The following is a 17,559-nucleotide window of genomic DNA, read 5'->3' as shown; positions in this document are numbered from 1 at the left end:
GGAGAGAGGCGAAGATATTCTGGGTTATCTCTGTGAACGGGTGCCTTCCCTTGGCTCCCACTCCACTCGCCTTCCCCACCAGATAAACATGTTGTTCCAAACACTGGTTCAACACACGGCGACGGGCGGAGATTAAGGCCGACTTAAGTTTATCATAAATGAAGTGCAAAGTCGACAGTTGTGTGGCCCACTGCCTCTCAATACTAAAACCACCAGCTGAGGTATTTAGGAGGTGATGGGAACTGTGCAATAGCAGCCATCAGGCATTCCAGTGCTGAGGTAGGCTCTAATCCTCTGCTCCTGGCTCGCTCCTGACAGGGGAGGAAACAAGTTGAAACAGCAGGGAGACGCGTTCTCAAATCTGAATTTATGGCGCAATCAACACTGTCTAGTTGTTTCAGAGAGACACTGATCCCCAGGCTTGTGTGTTTTTTTTTTAATCTAAATCCAGCGAATAATCAGCATATAGTGAATATTAAAGGGGAAAATTGGATTTAAAAAATCAATCTGAGTTAAAATCAAATTTTGGAAATACATTTATAGCACAATATGTCTGCTACAATAGTTTACTATTTATTGTTTTTATCTTATTACTTTCAGGGATGCATCATCAGCAGGTCATTCACATTTCCTCTGAGTTTTCTGAATGTTGCAGTGAAGCTGAGGGGAACAGTGTCTTCTTACAGCAGGAAACACAACACCTTTATGGATGTGTGGGAACTTAAAATGCAATTGAAAGGATCCTCTCTTTCTAAAGAATGTGAAAATCGAAAAAGGAACCCCCCCGTTGCCGTTCTCACATCCATTTTCCTCATTCTGTCGGTTTCTTTTACTCATAAACCCTAAAACTCACATTAACATGCACAGGAGCATAACACCTAACACGCATACATTGAAAACTGCTGCACAAGGCCTGTGATGTTCATACGATTTTTTCAATGTCAACCGGGCCCGGTCCCTGCCATCTTAGTGTCTCTCCACACCAGCTTACTGCAACAGCAGAATGACACAGTAACAGACACATATCAGCTTACTATAATAACACCTAGCCAGCACGCTGAATAATCCGCCATTTTGCTTCACAACACTGTAAATAAGTATTGTCATGCTACACGAGGAGGCATAGAAATCTCCATCTCCTGACCGTGACTGTTTGGCAGTCGTGTAATTGAGTTTGAAGTCTTTGCAGAGATCATGTGGGTGGCGTCGCGTGCCAGAGAGCAGACACAAAGTGAAAGACGGCTAGAAATGTGTGGAATCACAGTGGCAACTATGGTATCTGTCTCTGTTTCACATGTACAGTAAGTGCTTTTTAGCTCTCTGTCTCTCTACCTTCAGTACAGTAACTCTCATCTTGCACACAAATTAACAAGTCCTCCAACAGCCTTAAGCCTGGGAACACCCGCTCGCTGATCTTTCTCCCCTTCTTTTCATCTCCTCCCATCCTCCCTCAAATCTCCTTCTGTCCTCTTTAGTCCCTCTTTCCCTCCCTACCTTCTCATCATCATCTTCCTTCCAGCATCCTCCTAACCCTCCCTTTCTCCTCTCTCTCTCTCTCATTCTCTCAATGTCTCTTGCTCTCTTCGTAGGTATTTCCCTTGCTGATGTTGTCCATTGAGAGCCAGTGATTGTCTGCGGGTGAGAGCAGAGGAGAAGAGTGTAGCCGATTACTGCAATGCAGAGCAACCAAACAACACCACGGCGCTGCAGCAGACGCCATGTGTTTGCATGTGCGTTTGTATGTACAGTTTGTGTACATATTTACGTGGACTTTTGTTTACTTGTGCATTTGTATTTGTATATAGAAAGTGTGCACACATTTGTAGCACTGATACAATAATGTAAATGTTTATGTGTGTGTGTCTGTGTGTGTGTGTTTGTAAGCAATGACCAGCTCTACCACAACTATTTGTCATGCCCAAACACCAAAGCTTCTGCAGCTATGCACCATGACTTTTAAATAGATCTCTTTTCACTGACATCAAACCATGCCCAACTGTGCATTTTTAATACCCTGCATGTTTATGCAGAGAAGAATATAGTTTCATGCCTTCACACACACACACACACACACACACAGACACATATACACACACACACACACACACACACACACAGACACATATACACACACACACACACACACACACACACACACACACACACACACACATAAATGCACACACACAAGCTCAGAAAGGAACCGCCTATCGCAGCTCAGTCTAAATCTATTATGCAAAATGACAGTGTTTTAATCAGGCTAATTGTCCAGCTCCTCGCCATGTCTCTGCCATCTCTACTTAACTGATGCCACAGCCGCACTGTTTTTTTTTTAAAGGAATAAATGACACAGCGGTGGAGGAAGAGCGAGAGGCAATCTAAGCCACAGAGGCCCACAGGCGTTTGAAGTCTAAAGACTCTTTCATCCTCGACTCTGGGAAATGAATGATTTTTTTCACACAGTGACAGGACAGCTCTGACAGGACCCAAACACATGAACCATGGCAAAGCTGTCAGATAGTCAAATACATGCGCGCACACACACACACACACACACACACACACACACACACACACACACACATGCACTCAGGGAAACACAAGTGCAAAAAAACACACACACACACACATACACACAGCTGGAACATGTCCAGAACTGTAAGTGTCGCAAATATCAGGCAGTGAGAGGGAGTGAGAAGTGAGCGTTAAAAAGTGAGAAAGGGAGAAAGAATAGGACTGAGAGAATGATGCTATAATTAGTCGTTTGTTGCTTTAACTGGCATTTAGTTTTAACGGGGCTTCTTTGTCTGTAGACACAATGGAGCTGATGTGGCACGAGTGAACTACACAGCTTAGAGGATTAAGGCTGGACTGAGGCTGTGGCGCCGCACTCACTCTCTCAGCCTCGTACACACATACAGAGACGCGCACTCATTGAGCTGCACAGACAGAGGTCCACACACACATTTCTTAAACACACACACATACACACACACACACCTACAAACAAAGGCACACCCCTCTGTATACACACACAGTCCTGCGTGTGCGCACACACAAACGCACCCACAGGGGGATTATCTGTGCAACAGAGTTCTGAACGCTGTGAGTGAGGAGGCGTCTGAAGAACTGTACTCATCACCGAAGGATGGAAAGAGCACAGCAGAAAAAAACAAAACACGTACACACACACACACACACACACACACACACACACACACACACACACTTCAGTGTGAGCTACCTGTGTGTTGAGCAGCATATAGAACAGCCTCTCTCCGTGTCTGTCCTGTGAGGCTGAGCTGACAGCCAGAGCAATGAGAGAGAAAGAGGGAAGGAGAAATAGAGGAGAGAAGAAAGAACAAAAGAGTAAGGTGAGGAGGAGAGGAGAGGAATAAAGCGCAGCGGAAAAAGAGGGGAGGCAGAAGAGAGCAAATCAAATGGATAGATGAAAGGAGATCAGAGAGGGAAGATGGAGGAAATCATTTAGAAAGAAACAGAGAGAGAGAGATGGAGCAATTCACGACCTTGGCCTCAGGGGCCACCAGCCTCACATGTCCTTATTTCACAAATAGATTGTATTGATTTTGACCATTAATGTGGTGGATTTCACATTATTAGCTTCTTTCGTCATCCTTGTGAGGAACCCTGCAGGCTCTTAGCTTTGCTCAACTCTCATCTGATCTCTCCAACATGCGGCGTGGACAAGCTTACAGGCTTAGTATACCTCGAGCCATTGCTTTCATGCACCATTATGGCGACGGTGACAGAGAGAGTGAGTGTGCATTTATGGGGGTTAGGGCACATGTGAGCATGTGTGTGCGTGAATTTGTTACACAGTAGCTTCCAGCGCAAGGTTTTTACGTAGCACCCTTTATTGTATTTCGTGGGTCGGCGGTAAGAAGGCTGAACCAGATGCAGAATCATCCTATACATTAATATAACATGATCCCTTACAGGAGAGCTTCAACACGCAAAAACTAAGAATAAATATATTCACAACTGCTTCTACTATTGGTAGGAGATGAAAGCATAAAAAGGTACCTCTGTAAAAGATAATAATCGATAGTTGATAGAAGTGTCTGTCTTTCTTTTTTTTGAAAAAAAACAAGAAAAAAAAAGCCATCGTCCTGGTATTTGTCCATTGTTTTTTATGGGTTTTTTTGCCATTCAATTTTCCTCTGAGAAATACTTAAAAATCAATACAATAACCTCGGTGCTTTTGTCCGATCAAAGAAAAAGTGGAACGGAGGTCCTTGTGGCCTCATTAAGTCAGGGTGAAGAAATCCAAAATGCATCCATTGCCACTATGTCCTTCTGTATGTCGGCCTTTCTTTGTTTTTATCTTGCATTTCAAAAATAATATTTCCTATATCCTTTCCTCCATAAAAGCAGGACCTTTATTCTTTTATTTCACACAGCACCAACTCACCAACCCTTCCTGTTTGAGTCAGAAAATGTCCCTCATCTAGCCCTGTAAAAATTCAACTTGATGTATGTAAGCAAATTAAGTTAACTGGATGAGATGAAAATGAACTGAACTGCATACAAACTCCAATACTGACTGGGTATATTATTATTTTTGGCTCATCCAGGGAATGCAATTATTCGGCGGCTTTGATTGGTTTTAGTCTTAGTCGTCCATCAGCGTCCCATCCGTTGGTAGTCAAACCTCTTTGTTTAGATAAATAGATCTGTATTCATAGAAAAATAAGCATTGACCACACTGCTGGCTGTTCATTGCTAAGGCACTTGGCTGTTTACAGTCATCTCTTTCTCTCCCTCTCGCTTTGTCTCTGTCGTTTCTCCATCTTACGTGTCCGCCCAGCTCATTCCACACCTTCTGGCTGTCACAGTTTATGACTCTGTGTTTGATGTTGCAAAGAGCTGGTGTGTTTCATCTCCACGCAGGTCTTTTGAGAGTGATAATATGAACATTTACGCCCACCACTACCACCACCAACATGCGGTCTATCCCTCATCGTGGCGCTGAGTAGAAAAACGGAGCCCATAGCCTCAGAACCTCAGAGCTTTACCATTGTGAGGCGTAATGGAGGAAAAAGTACTGTAATAGCTGCAGCTGAAGTTTCGCCTCCAGGCAGAGATCTGGGATCAGCTAACCCTTGCCAAATACCAACCTATGCGCCAGTAGTGGGGAAAATACAAAAACTGACCTCAGCTTGTTATCCAGGAATAAACATAGTGTGTAGTGTAGTCCCGCTCCCCCACAGGCTCCTCTCAAAGCCATGCCAGCCTCTGTACAGGAGTCATTGTTACTGGATGATTCATCACCAGATAGGGAGATGATGAGGAGACAAGAGAAGAGGGGTAGCAGGTGGAGGAGGAGGAGGAGGGAGAGGAAGAGGAGGAGGAGTGTTAAAACTGGTAGGAGCGGTCCAGCACCTCCATGTAGTCTGGTGTGGTCCTCAGTCTGCCTCTCGGCTCTCCTGCTCCCTGCTCACTCTGACTGCTACTACTGCCTGCTGTGGAGCTGGCAGTGGTGACCACAAGTGTTTGGTCAGGTCTGGCTTCCTGTTTGGAGTCTTGAGGGTGAGGGTAGCGGGGTGGTGGCCTCGCGAACCTGTCTGGCAGGTCTCTGAACTCAGGGGCAGGGAGCCTGAAGAGGCAGTCCACTAGTTCGACCTTAGGCGTGGGGCCCTGGCTGTCGATGACTGTAGGGCAGAGGATGCCATTTCTGTGCAGGCCGGCGAGCGGTCCCATCGCCTCCGTGACGGTGCTGATGGGTGACGAGGTCACCTCTAGAGTCCATTCCCTCTCCTTCTCTGCTGCTGAGCAGTATCCAGCCTCGCTCTCATTGGAAGCTGCAAACGTCTGCTGCTGTTGCTGCTGCTGCTGTTGCTGCTGCTGCTGCTGCTGCTGCTGCTGCTGTTGCTGCTGCTGTTGCTGCGATCGCTGTTTCACCGCTGCATCCTGCTCCTCTTTGTAGATGGCGTTGCTACACATGTGTGAGGTTGCAGTGGGGTTGGGACCTTTCGATGCAGCGCCTGGGGTCAATATGGTGTCGTAGACGTGGTTGTGTTCGGGTGGAGGTAGAGGCGGCGTCTCTGGTAGGCCGTGGTGATGGTGGTGGTGGTGCGTCTGCTCGGTGAAGATTTCACACTCCATCTGGATGCCAGCCAAGTCTACCTCTCCCTGGCGACGGAACGGCAGCTTGTCCCTCCTCCTCAGGGCATAGGCGATTAGTGCTGCTGCCGCGAAGAATGCTGCAACAAATAACACCAAAAGGCTGAGCACTAACACAGACAGGGGGATTGAATCCTTCCCTGGAGGGATCACAGGGCCCAGGCCTGAGTCAGGGTAGCCAACCGATGCACCTCTGTCTGGGGCTGTGGAGGTGGCTGTCTGCTCTTCCTGCTCCTGGTCCTCCTGGGGTTCCAGCTCAGGGCAGAGCAGCTCCATGGAGAGGGAGCGGAGGTCTACGCCTTTGGTCTTTTCCGGGGAATGACAGACCACCTCTCCCACCACCACCACAGCACTGAGCCCCTCCAGCCAACGCTTCAGTGGAGCTGCTTCACAGCTGCACTCCCATGGGTTCTGCTGCAGGTCCACCTAGAGAAATACATAACACCACAGCACATTGTCAACATGTAATAGTACACTAATTACCGGTCTACCATGCAATAAAAAAAAAAAACATGAATCACTTTGTGGAATGTAAACACTAAATAGATAATTCTTGTGATGTATATTAGTTACTTTGTCTTTTGTGTTGAAGAATAAGCCAGTAGCCAGAACTCTAATAAGATGACAACAAGAAAAACGATGTTTTCTTTGCTAACTTTGCCTTTCATGAGCAAGATTATATGCAAAATGAGTTTTTGAGCATTAGCATAATATAATATAGCTTTCCACGATGGCCAGTGTCTCTATAAATGTATTTTAAATATGCAGGGGATGAACAGTTCTGAATTACTGTAAATAATGTCATTATAGGATCAAAACACTGAAGTGCTTGCAATAACTGAATGGCTGAGTAAAAAAGCTCAGTAGTAGCAAAAGATGTGAGCAGCGACCAATTCAACTTCCACCACCCACAAGTGCTCTCTTTAAAACCTGTTCACACATGTGCTACAGCAGGTTATATATTTTCACAATAAAGACCACTCAGAGTTTACATAAGTGGTTATTCACAAAACTCTTCGGGAGGTTTGTGGAACCAGCATGTGAAAATATCACAGCACTTTGTTTTTGACAATAGCTGGGATGTGCTGTAATTCTCCCATCTGCTATAATCCAATAGGTATGTGCGTAAATCCATTTTTTCATTGCCAACTATTGATTGCGTGTCCTAAAACAAGCTAAAATATTCAGTTTGACACACTTCAAAAAGGATAAAGCTGATTATGCACAAAAGGAATCACTTATATCACATTGTCTGTATTGTATTGTCTGCAGGACTGATCTGTTCCATATTTTTAGCAATGACGTTCGTCGATGAAAGCTGATATTCTCTCTGTCACACTTCCAAGGAGCTTGCACAAATGTTGTCATGCTAATTTGGTTAGGCCGTCTCCCTGGCTTGCAGTAATAGATGGATGCTTTTTGAGATGATTCAGCATTGCTGTCGTGGGAGCCATGGTACGACGACTTCCCCATGCCTCACACTGAAAAACAGGATGCTTCTTCACTTTATCAACGTTAGCCCACTTTGGGCTTTTTGTACAGCTTTAATAATGACATAATTGTGTCCGGAGGGTGAGTAGAAAGAACACTCAGTTTGAACACTTCCACTATATTAAAGGTCCACTAAAAAGTGCAGTTTTCTAGGTTTCAGCATGACTGAGACACACTTAATGTTACAACTGAAAAAAACGGTTGTGTTTGGTTTATTTTAATGTCAGTTTAAAGTGTAATATTCACTGTTTTGATGCAGCTTGTGATTATGTTCAGGAAGAAATCCATAAGAAACATAAAAAACACTTTAGTCATAAAATATACTTTGCTTGACTTAAATGATAGCACCATTTTTCCATGAAAACTGTCATGCCTGAGCTGCAGAAGAGTACATTTGCTCTTGTGTGTTTTATCATTATTATGGAGATCAAGCAATAATTGTCCAGGTTTTATTTAGGAGCTATAAAAAAATTGCATCAGGGGAGAAATTCAGGATGTTCTCACTGGGTCGTGAGTGGTTGTCACAGTGTCTGGTAATTGATCACTTTTCCCAAACAGTAATATCACGTCAATCATCAGAACAGCTCCAGTTAGTTCACAGAAATATAGTCAATATAAGCAGGTTTTGGAAGTTCTAATTGCAGAGATTTTGCTGTAGTCCCTGGTGATATGACACCCCTGGGCTTCAGCTTGCCAAGCCTTTCATTGTCAAAAGACTGCATTTGAAGAAGAATCTGATGCATACGCAAAATACAATGTTTTTTTTCCCTCAAAATGTGTATTGGAAAACTGTTCATGGCTACATAGCATGTGAAATGTCAAACATACAGAGGAATTCACTCTTGCAATGTTAGATTTCATTGTTCTGTGATGTTGCAGGTGTTCCAGGAGATGTTTTTTAAAGTGTTGTAATTTACTTTCATAGTGTACTCACTCTCATTGTCTGCCTCGGCGACTTCTACCTCAGATAGTGATTTCCCACATTTCCCATAGTGACTTCAACAGCCCCTTGAGAAGGGGCATGAACTTGTTTTATCCAGCGGTTTGTGTTTCATGTAGGTGGAGACAGAGAGCGATAGTAATAGCAAAGAGCAAAGAGCAAGAATTTCTGGTCCATTGAGGCTACTGTCAGTGGAGAAATTGGCATCTCTGCCTCTGTGTGATTGCTGAACATCAGTGCAACATGGCGAGTCTACAAAAAAGCCCTTGATCTTTTATTCTGTGGGAAAACAAACACTGACTTTTAATAGATATCTGTCAGATATCTGGATTTCCTGTGTTCAGATTGTGCTGCAACTGCTATGGAAGTATGAAGACATGACATGAGGACTACATTTGGCTAATACAATATCAAACAACAAAACACATCCAAAAATGGAGTTAATGTATCTTATTTTTCTTATAGTTTGGCCATTTTTAATAGACTTTACACCCTGGAAAGAACATCAAAAAGCAGCTTTTGTTATTGAAAAAGCAGAATAACACTAGAAAAAACATTTGACTCAGCTGGATAACAATTAACTTTTTACTATGTGATTGTGAATACTAGTAAATACCATAACACAGTGAAATAATAATGATACTTATTATGTCAGGCTTATATTATCCACCCCCTCTTGGTAAATTGAATATAAGTGGTTGTTCTGTGCACCTCTATACTAAATTACTGTTTTCTTCCAATAATTATTAATTACAGCGCAGTATACTGGTCTTAATGGCATTTAATGCTAAATTATACTGAGACAGTTGATGAGACTAAAGACCAACTCCCTACCAGAAACAGAAAACACATTTGTATGCTTGCCAGAAGACCGGTCAAACAGCTAAAAGCCTGGTCTTTTGCAGGTGGTTTTATTGAGATACTGTAGCTATGTCTAAAACACCAGGTGGTTGTGCTTTTTTTGCTGTGACTTGCAAATTCGAGAGAAATCCTTACAAGAAAATATAACTTGTGTTCAATGCATAAAAAGGTGGAGAATTTGCACCTGCATAGTTAGAATGGCCACAATTGTTATAATAATACCCAGGTTGAAAATAACATAATTTAACTTTTACACTGCTTGAATAGTACAACATATAGTTAAGTATTAACATTCAGTAAGAAATGCACAATATCCCTAATTCTATATCTAACTGTGTATGTAACAGGCTGATGATGTATTAATGCCTATTCATGCTTTGTTGGGCATTAAATGCAATGTTGTCTTGTCAAACCTGCCACCTGTGAATGCTGTGCTGTTTTTGTATCTGACAGCACACAAGGTGAGACGTGACTGTGGGCAAGTTTCTTGATTGCAGTTGGCATCGATGAGAGAGTGCTGCCCTACTATACAGCAGTTCTCTTGTGTTTAGAGAGAAAGACATATGTACTCCTGAACTGTATATATTTCTGGCATCCACTCAGATGCTGAGTCACCTGACTTGATTTCTATTAAAGTTGACCTATTTTATGCTCATTTCCAGTGCTATACTTTTATTCTGAGACTCAAATAGAGTAGCTTTGCATGATTCACAGTTCAAAAAACTTCTTATTTTTCTTACACTGGTGCTTTATGCAGTCCCTCAAGTCAGTCTCTATCTCTTAAATAGGCAATTTTAGCTCCTGCCTCTTTAAGGCCCCCCTCCCCATGAGCCCACTCTGTTCTGATTGGCCAGCTTTCCAGAGGCCTAAATTGTGTTCCTCACCAAATTAGCTTCATTAGTGCTAAAAACCGGTCGACACAACAACATATGGAGCAGTCTGTTCAGCGGTTAAGTTAGAAATAATGCAGGGAGGAATAGTACAAGAAGAAACAGCCACAATGACGATGATGTCTGATGAAGAGCTGCAGACAACCAGCATACCTCCAACTCATAAACTTTGCTGTGCTGTGTAACGCAAAAACACAGTGTGAGTACCCACAACACAATGGAAAAATGCCATAATGTAGGCAAAGCGGAGCAGTGAACTGGCTGTGAGTGGAGCAAATGAACATATAAAGAAATCCATCATGAGCTGACGTCAGAAAAAAAAGTTGGAAACCGAGTGTTCAGAGAGGTCTGAAGTCGGTGCTTATGTTTCTTTTGTCAGTGGCTTTTATTGGTTATACCCTTTAGTACTTGTGATGCTAATAAGAAATCGGTGACACCATTAGAATTTTAAATTTCTGTTTGATGTCTCACCTTTTAAATAATGTTATCTTTTAAATAACAGGGAGGTATTTTTTAAGTACTGTATCAATACATGTACGTGGGTATACTATATCATTCTTGGTATGACAGTGGCCTTCATTCACTAGTGAGAGACAGATGCATAGAAATGTTTTTACTTTGCACTCAGAATAAATGCACACACAAAATGACCATCAGATTCATAGCACGTATGCACTGGCCAATTTTGTTCTTAACACTGTGCTTATATTAGAGAATTACAATCACTCTAAATTGACAGGCGCATTGCTGCTATTGATAATTAGCATGCCACCACACCCCCATTTCTCTATATAGGGAAAGCTTGGTTGGAGTGGTGTAGCAGTGGAGGAAGCTGCCACTCACTGCAAAGAGGACTGTGTAGGAAAAGCTTATAGATATAGAAGCCAGAATGGGCAGATTTAGCTGGTAAACATGTCAATGGCACAACCGTTTTGAGCCCCGACTGTGAATCCTGTATACAGACTGCATACCTGTTGCACCACTACCATGCAGTATGTGTGGAATTGATCTAAATAAATGTGTACTGCTGTGTCAGGTGCGCAGTGTGTTTCATCTCTGTCCACAACAGGCTGTGATGTAGTGAAAGCAGAGTGCCCCTCCCTGTGCCACTACAGAACTGTCAGGCTGTGAGGATCAGTGAGCAGGCTTCTGGTTAACCAGCTGCATCTATCAGAGACAAATCTGCAGGGGGATATTAATTGCTTTCATATTCCAATATAAATTCCAATATATAAGCTACTGTTCTAAAAGTGGGAACTGGACAATTTTAATATATTAATAATTTTATTACATTTATGAAGTTGATTTATTGATTACATCTTATCTTTTGATTTTATGCCACATACTGTAAATAAATTGTGAATTAGTAGCAATGTCACAATCTGATAAGGCCCAATCATTTCTTTTAAATAACTGTGGTTCAAATATACTGTTTACATTGAATAAATATATCTAAAACAGTTCTACATTTTACACAGAGTAAGAAAAAAATGTAGGTAAGAACATATTGATGAATCCTGGATTTGTGCTTAAAACAACCATACACACAGTTTAAGCACAGATTTATGCATTCTTGCTGTTTGTGAATGAGGCTTAGTGACTCGAAGCTATACATGCTGCTGCTTTATGATTATCAAAATTGACTGCTTTTTACAGCAGCTGCAAGCTTCACCCTGCTTCCATCTGTGTTGCCCTTTGATTTTACTGTGCAAACCCTGACTCCGAAAACACATGCCAGCACCCAGAAATCCATCATTGAAACAGGCCAGCAGTAAGTCAACAGGTGATATCATTGTCACACTATTTTTTTTTTGCAGTCCATGGGCAGCACTAACGTGGCTTTGTCAGAGTAATAACAACCTTGGTAAATGAATGAATTCAATTACTGTGCCAGAGATTTTAAGGACTACAATGGTGATACCGCTGGGCTTTATGAATATGGCCCGCAGTGTACTTCCATTTGGTGAATGCTTTAATGCTCCTGGACATCAGAAGCATATAACAGCACAAAAACATAATACACTATGTTATTTCTCCAGCACCATAAACCGTCGTTCTTCCCTTGAGCAAGCATTTAGAAACAGCCTCTGAACTGCCAGCCTCACCCACACTACCTTGGATCAGGAATTTTTTTTATTGAGCAAAGTAAAACGGAAATTCACAATGACATTCAGGCTAATCCACTCCCACCTTACCTCATTCTACTCTGGCTGTCTAAGAAAAGCCTGGTACTCTAAATTTGAAGTGAGAGGAGGCAGGATGGTATAATGCAATACCTCAGGTATCAGTGCATTGTGTATAGCAACCAGTCACATAATGCTGGAGTCAAATGTGCAAGGTAAGGTCTAACGCTAACTGTGAATTCAACACATCCTGTAGTTTGTAGTCTGTTTACTTAGAGGTTTGCTGATTACAGCCATGCTCAAAAACTCGAGGGGTTCAGCTTTCTCCAGTTTAGCTCCTGATTTATTAAGACCACTTATGCAAATCGAGTCAATTGCAATTTTCCAATTAGAATACCTGAGGCGCAACCATAGTCCCACATGCCACAGCCGAGCTCTCAAAACAACAGACGATGCAGATGACGGGAAAAACTGCAGCTGTGCCAGAGGCCAGGAGATCAGGGTCTGCCAGAAGTTTTAAATACGCGTATGGCTTCATCCAAGATTTCAGCTTGTTTTGTTTATTTCATCAAGCTGTGATAAAATAATGTGTCTTGGCAATTTATTAGTTCTTTTAATCTCGTCGGCTGACATTTGAAATAAATATATTCTCTGTAATTATGCACATTTTAGTTTAGTAAATCAATGGGGGTTATCCAATTCAATAATCTTTGTTTTTTACCCTGTGTCTGTCATTCAACAAAATGCATGTTATTTGGCCTAAAATTGTTTAAAAGCCTCTTGCCAAGTAACTGACTCCAAGTAATTTGACTCATTTAAACACCCGCAGGTTATCAGATCACAGTTTTTTCCAGCATCCACAACAATTCCACCGCAACCACAATTCATTCAGTGAATACAGTCCTCGGTTTGAACCAACCTGTACCAGTCCGGTGAGATGCTCCAGCACGCCCTCCATAGGAAGATGCAGAAGGTGGTTGTTTCTCAGATTGAGGCGTGCCAAGTTCACTCCAGAAAACACACCGAGAGGAAGGCTCCGTAGCAGGTTGGCGTTGAGAAACAACAGCTGGAGAGACGGCATGGAGTCAAAACTCCCACGGTCTACCTCACGGATCTCATTGTACTCAAAGTAAAGGTACCTAAAAGAGAGGAGGAGCCAGTGTTACAGTGTAGTTGTATACATGCAAACAAACTGATAATGAGCTTTGTAAATCGGGGTAGAAATGAGGGATGGTGTTAAAGGAAACTATCGCTGTCTCCTAGTGTTTAGTGACATTTAACTCTACAGAAACATGAATTACAAAATTAAAAAAGCCAATTCCGTCTTTGTTTTAACTTTGTATACATAAGTTATACTTGATTCTTGATTACGACGCAGTATGCATTTTCCCATTTACAAATGATTTAGTTTTAAATATTCAGTAGATAATTTATCTCTCCTGTCCCGGCTTGATAATTATATAAATCAATATTTATGTAAAGACGTCATGACATAATTTAATTTGCTCTGCCCTTTTACTATTAACCGCTAATTAGTTGATCAGATGACACTGTGTGATTTTACACACATGACTACTTACTGCTTTGGCATGCCTGATCATCGAGTTAAATTTAAGAAGCGTTGAATTTTTAAGTTTTTTTTTTCAATAATAGAAATAAGTGTGAACTTAGGGAATAAAAGTATTAATCGAGAGTTTTTCTTGCATGCAAGCCATCCAATAAGCTACCATTGCTGAAATAAGTAATAGGTCTGGTTTAAATTACTCAGCACTTGCTTGCCCTAGAGTCACTAACAAAGGCTAACGAGAGGTTAAGAGGAAAGATTTTTTGAATGTCCTGAGAGGATCTTTATTATTGATTACAAGTCAAATTAATGGAACTGTGGATCCTCCGAGCCTTATCTTAAAATATAGAGACAGTGGACCTGAGAACTAAGAGCAAAATTATACTTTGAATTTGATGGCACCTTGTCAAATTTTGTCACTTTTTCTGTTCTCATTCTTTATACAGTGAAACATGAAAGCTGACCTGCTGCCTTCATCAAACACCACAATGTTTAATCCAGTGAATAAATATAATTACTGACTGTAGATATTTGCTAAGGTCTGTATGCATTATTTGCAGAATTATCTGTATAAGCTTAATCTGACAATGATACATATGTATTATTGTGACAACTGTTTTTTTATAATAAGCCTTTCCCCAAACGCAAATTCCTGGTATCATCCAGACGTCTCAACACCTTATCAACACCTCTGTATGCACATGCAAAAAAACATTAATTTTCACATTGTCGCTCATACCAGGCTCACACCTCAACTGAAGCATGCTATCAGGCAGTGTGACTAACAGATGATACTCCTGGAAAGAGAATAGGCACCTTTCATTTCAATCAAACTCCAGCAAAATGGTAATCAAAATGTTCTGCTCTGTGCTATGCCAGTATTACGTTGAAATTAATTTCCACATACTTAAAAACGAATGTCTAAATATCTGAGCTGACATGTGGTTTCAGTTTATGAATTTGTTTGAAGTGCAGCGAAAATAACGAGCTTGAAATGCCGCCAGTGATCCAAAAATCCAAAATATTCTACCTTAGATTCTGCAGCCCCAGGAACATGTCAGGGCTGAGCCTCTCCAGGTTGTTCCCATTCAGATAGAGGCTCCTCAGGCTTGACAGGCTGGAGAAAGCCCCCTCCTGGAGGTAAGAGATGCGGTTGTTTCCCAGGTGAAGCAGATCAAGACTGGAGAAATTCCAGAAGTCTGTGTGGTAGATCCTCTGGATTAAATTTCCACTAAGGTACAGTTTACGGCCATTGAGCGGCCTCGGTGTGAGCTGAGACACGTTGAGGAAGCCGTTCTCCTTGCAGTTGACGGTCAGGCCCAAGTCTGTGATGTGCAAGTTGCAAGTGCAGCCCAGGGGACAGATGATGGGAATGGGGGGTCGTGTCTGGTAGCCAGCCACTGGTGGATTCTGGTTGGGCATCAGACTGCGAGATGTGGGGGATGTTCTGGAGGGTCGAGGCCTCTTTGTTGGCCTCGGGTGCCTCTCCCTGTCTTTACGCTCTGCAGAGGAAGAGGAGGATGAAGTGGAGGAGGTATGAGTATTCTGGCGGGAGCCGTGGACCATGGAGGAGGGTTTAGTTGGTCTGACACGCCCAGGGTGGGAGTTAGGCTTAGCATTAGGAGGAAAATGTTGGGGCTGTGACCCCCCTGATGGGCCACCCCCTTCTGCTTGTAAGTCTTTATCCGGGAGGTCAGCACACAGCTCCTTGCGGGGGATTTCCCTCAAGTCTTTGCCATGAAGATGGAAAGGATATTCACAAGTAACATCACCGACAACAGCGGTGTAGGGTATCTGACCCAGCCACTGTTGTAGCTGCACTGCCTCACAGCCACAGTTCCAGGGATTCTCCTCCAGCTGTATCTCCATCAGGGAGCGACCAACATACTCCAGGGTCCCGGCATATGCAAGGCTCTTCAGACGGTTTCCCCGCAGGTCCAGATGAGTCAGAGACACAGATCTGAAGCAGGAGAAAGAGGAGGGAAGATAGTTAGCTGGGTAAATGGAAAGACAACGTGATAGTAAGTAGAAATACACATTCTGCTGCTGAGATATTTGCTTTTTATCTGATGACTAATGTGATATGTAATGATATGAAATAGAATCCCACAGAAACATTAATTCAACAACAGTACATACTGGCTAATTGTGTCTGACACTGATATTTCTGCAGATCAGGCCTGGCATAATACAAAAGCTTTGCAGTGCAATAATCAGATTCTAACCTGAACAGATGAGCAGGCAAGACAGGGATCAGGTTGTCGTTTAAGATGAGAACCCGGAGCTTGTAGAGGAACCTAAGAGCACCGCTGTCTATTCGTTTGATCACGTTGTAGTCAGCCTGCAGGTAGGAAAGAGAAAATGTGAAGAACACATAATTGCTGCAATTGGAAAATAGACTTAACTCGGCAGGAAAGCTGCAGCACTTGCCAACTCCATTAAAAAACACACACAGATCTTGAGACAATTCTTTCGCTGGGGCCACCTGCTAGCCGTTGACTATTTCTGTCACGGCTTTTTACCATAATCTTGGGCAAATTTCTCAATAATCCTGTCAATCATGGATAATCAGCGTGGATTAATCCTACCTGGAGGTATTCCAGAGCCTCTAAGCCAGTGAAGGTATCATTTCTGAAGACCTCCAGCTTGTTCTCATGGAGGTACAGGCGTCTCAGTTTGGCCAGCCCATTGAAAGCTCCCACTCGGATGTCCTGGAGTGCATTGTTGCCAAGGTTTATGGACACTGCGTTGCCAAGGTGCTGAAACCCGTTGCTATAGAGACGCCTCAGAGAGTTCCTCTGGAGGTTGAGTTTGAAAGGGCGGACCCATGACTGTGACACCTGAATGATTAATTAGTGGTCTGATTAGTTATCTTATTAATTACATGAATTTAACAGTTAGAAACACCCATAAGGCATATTAGAGACAGGATATTAGACTTGGAGATACAGATCACTTGCAATGACAGCGCAATAAAGTGCAGTCACACATGCACGGCCAGATAGATGAACAGGAATGATACCTGGCTGACATTAGTGAAGCCCCGCCTGTCGCAGTGCACGTGCAGCACGCCTTCTTTGACCTCGCACGTGCACGGTTCAAAACACGGCTCGTCCACTTCCTCCTCAGAGTTGTCCACCAGAGGGGTGTGTGTGGAGGTTGGGGTAGGGGTTGGGGTGTGCGATGCCCGGGACAGACACACACACCCCAGGGCCACTGCAAGAGTGACCCACTGCATCCTCCTGCTTCTCCCTCTCAGCTGAGCAGCCTGGGGCTACAGCCCGACATTGGCCCTTCACCGCACTGCATAGATGGAGAGACATCACACATGCACGCATACATTCAGACAGACGTACCAAGCGCACAAACACATGCACGTGCGCACACACACACACACACACACACACACACACACACACACACACACACACGGTTAAAAGAGGGCAAACAGCCAGAGAAGCAACAGAAAAAGCTCAGGATGAATCAGATTGATGATACATCACAAGCATACTAAAACAGACAGAAAATAAAAGTTAAATCCCATAG

The 17,559-nt window shown here is 42.9% G+C and overlaps 1 protein-coding gene across 1 annotated transcript; it reads right to left on the bottom strand.

Moving 5' to 3' along the window:
* Positions 1-5,363: 5,363 nt before the first annotated feature.
* LOC128375266 (SLIT and NTRK-like protein 3) lies at positions 5,364-17,251 on the bottom strand. Its single transcript, XM_053335569.1, has 7 exons — positions 17,036-17,251; positions 16,602-16,853; positions 16,239-16,354; positions 15,044-15,973; positions 13,369-13,588; positions 5,900-6,570; positions 5,364-5,809 (listed from the first exon to the last, which is right to left on the bottom strand). Exons 1-7 carry the CDS (start codon positions 17,249-17,251, stop codon positions 5,377-5,379), a joined length of 2,838 nt encoding a protein of 945 aa, XP_053191544.1. The 3' UTR covers positions 5,364-5,376.
* Positions 17,252-17,559: the final 308 nt, after the last annotated feature.

This window comes from Scomber japonicus, chromosome 16 (genome assembly GCF_027409825.1).
Source record: "Scomber japonicus isolate fScoJap1 chromosome 16, fScoJap1.pri, whole genome shotgun sequence".
NCBI classification, from domain to species: domain Eukaryota; kingdom Metazoa; phylum Chordata; class Actinopteri; order Scombriformes; family Scombridae; genus Scomber; species Scomber japonicus.
This window is presented reverse-complemented; position numbering and strand designations above follow the sequence as displayed.

What these genes read in the sequence shown, in the direction of transcription:
- LOC128375266 (XM_053335569.1), bottom strand. Translation starts at nt 17,251, where the DNA reads ATGCAGTGGGTCACTCTTGCAGTGGCCCTGGGGTGTGTGTGTCTGTCC. An exon ending in AGGCTCTGGAATACCTCCAG is followed by an intron (nt 16,355 to 16,601) that starts GTAGGATTAATC and finishes TCCTACCTGCAG; the next exon opens with GCTGACTACAACGTGATCAA. An exon ending in AAACAGCGATCGCAGCAACA is followed by an intron (nt 5,810 to 5,899) that starts GCAGCAGCAACA and finishes TTCCAATGAGAG; the next exon opens with CGAGGCTGGATACTGCTCAG.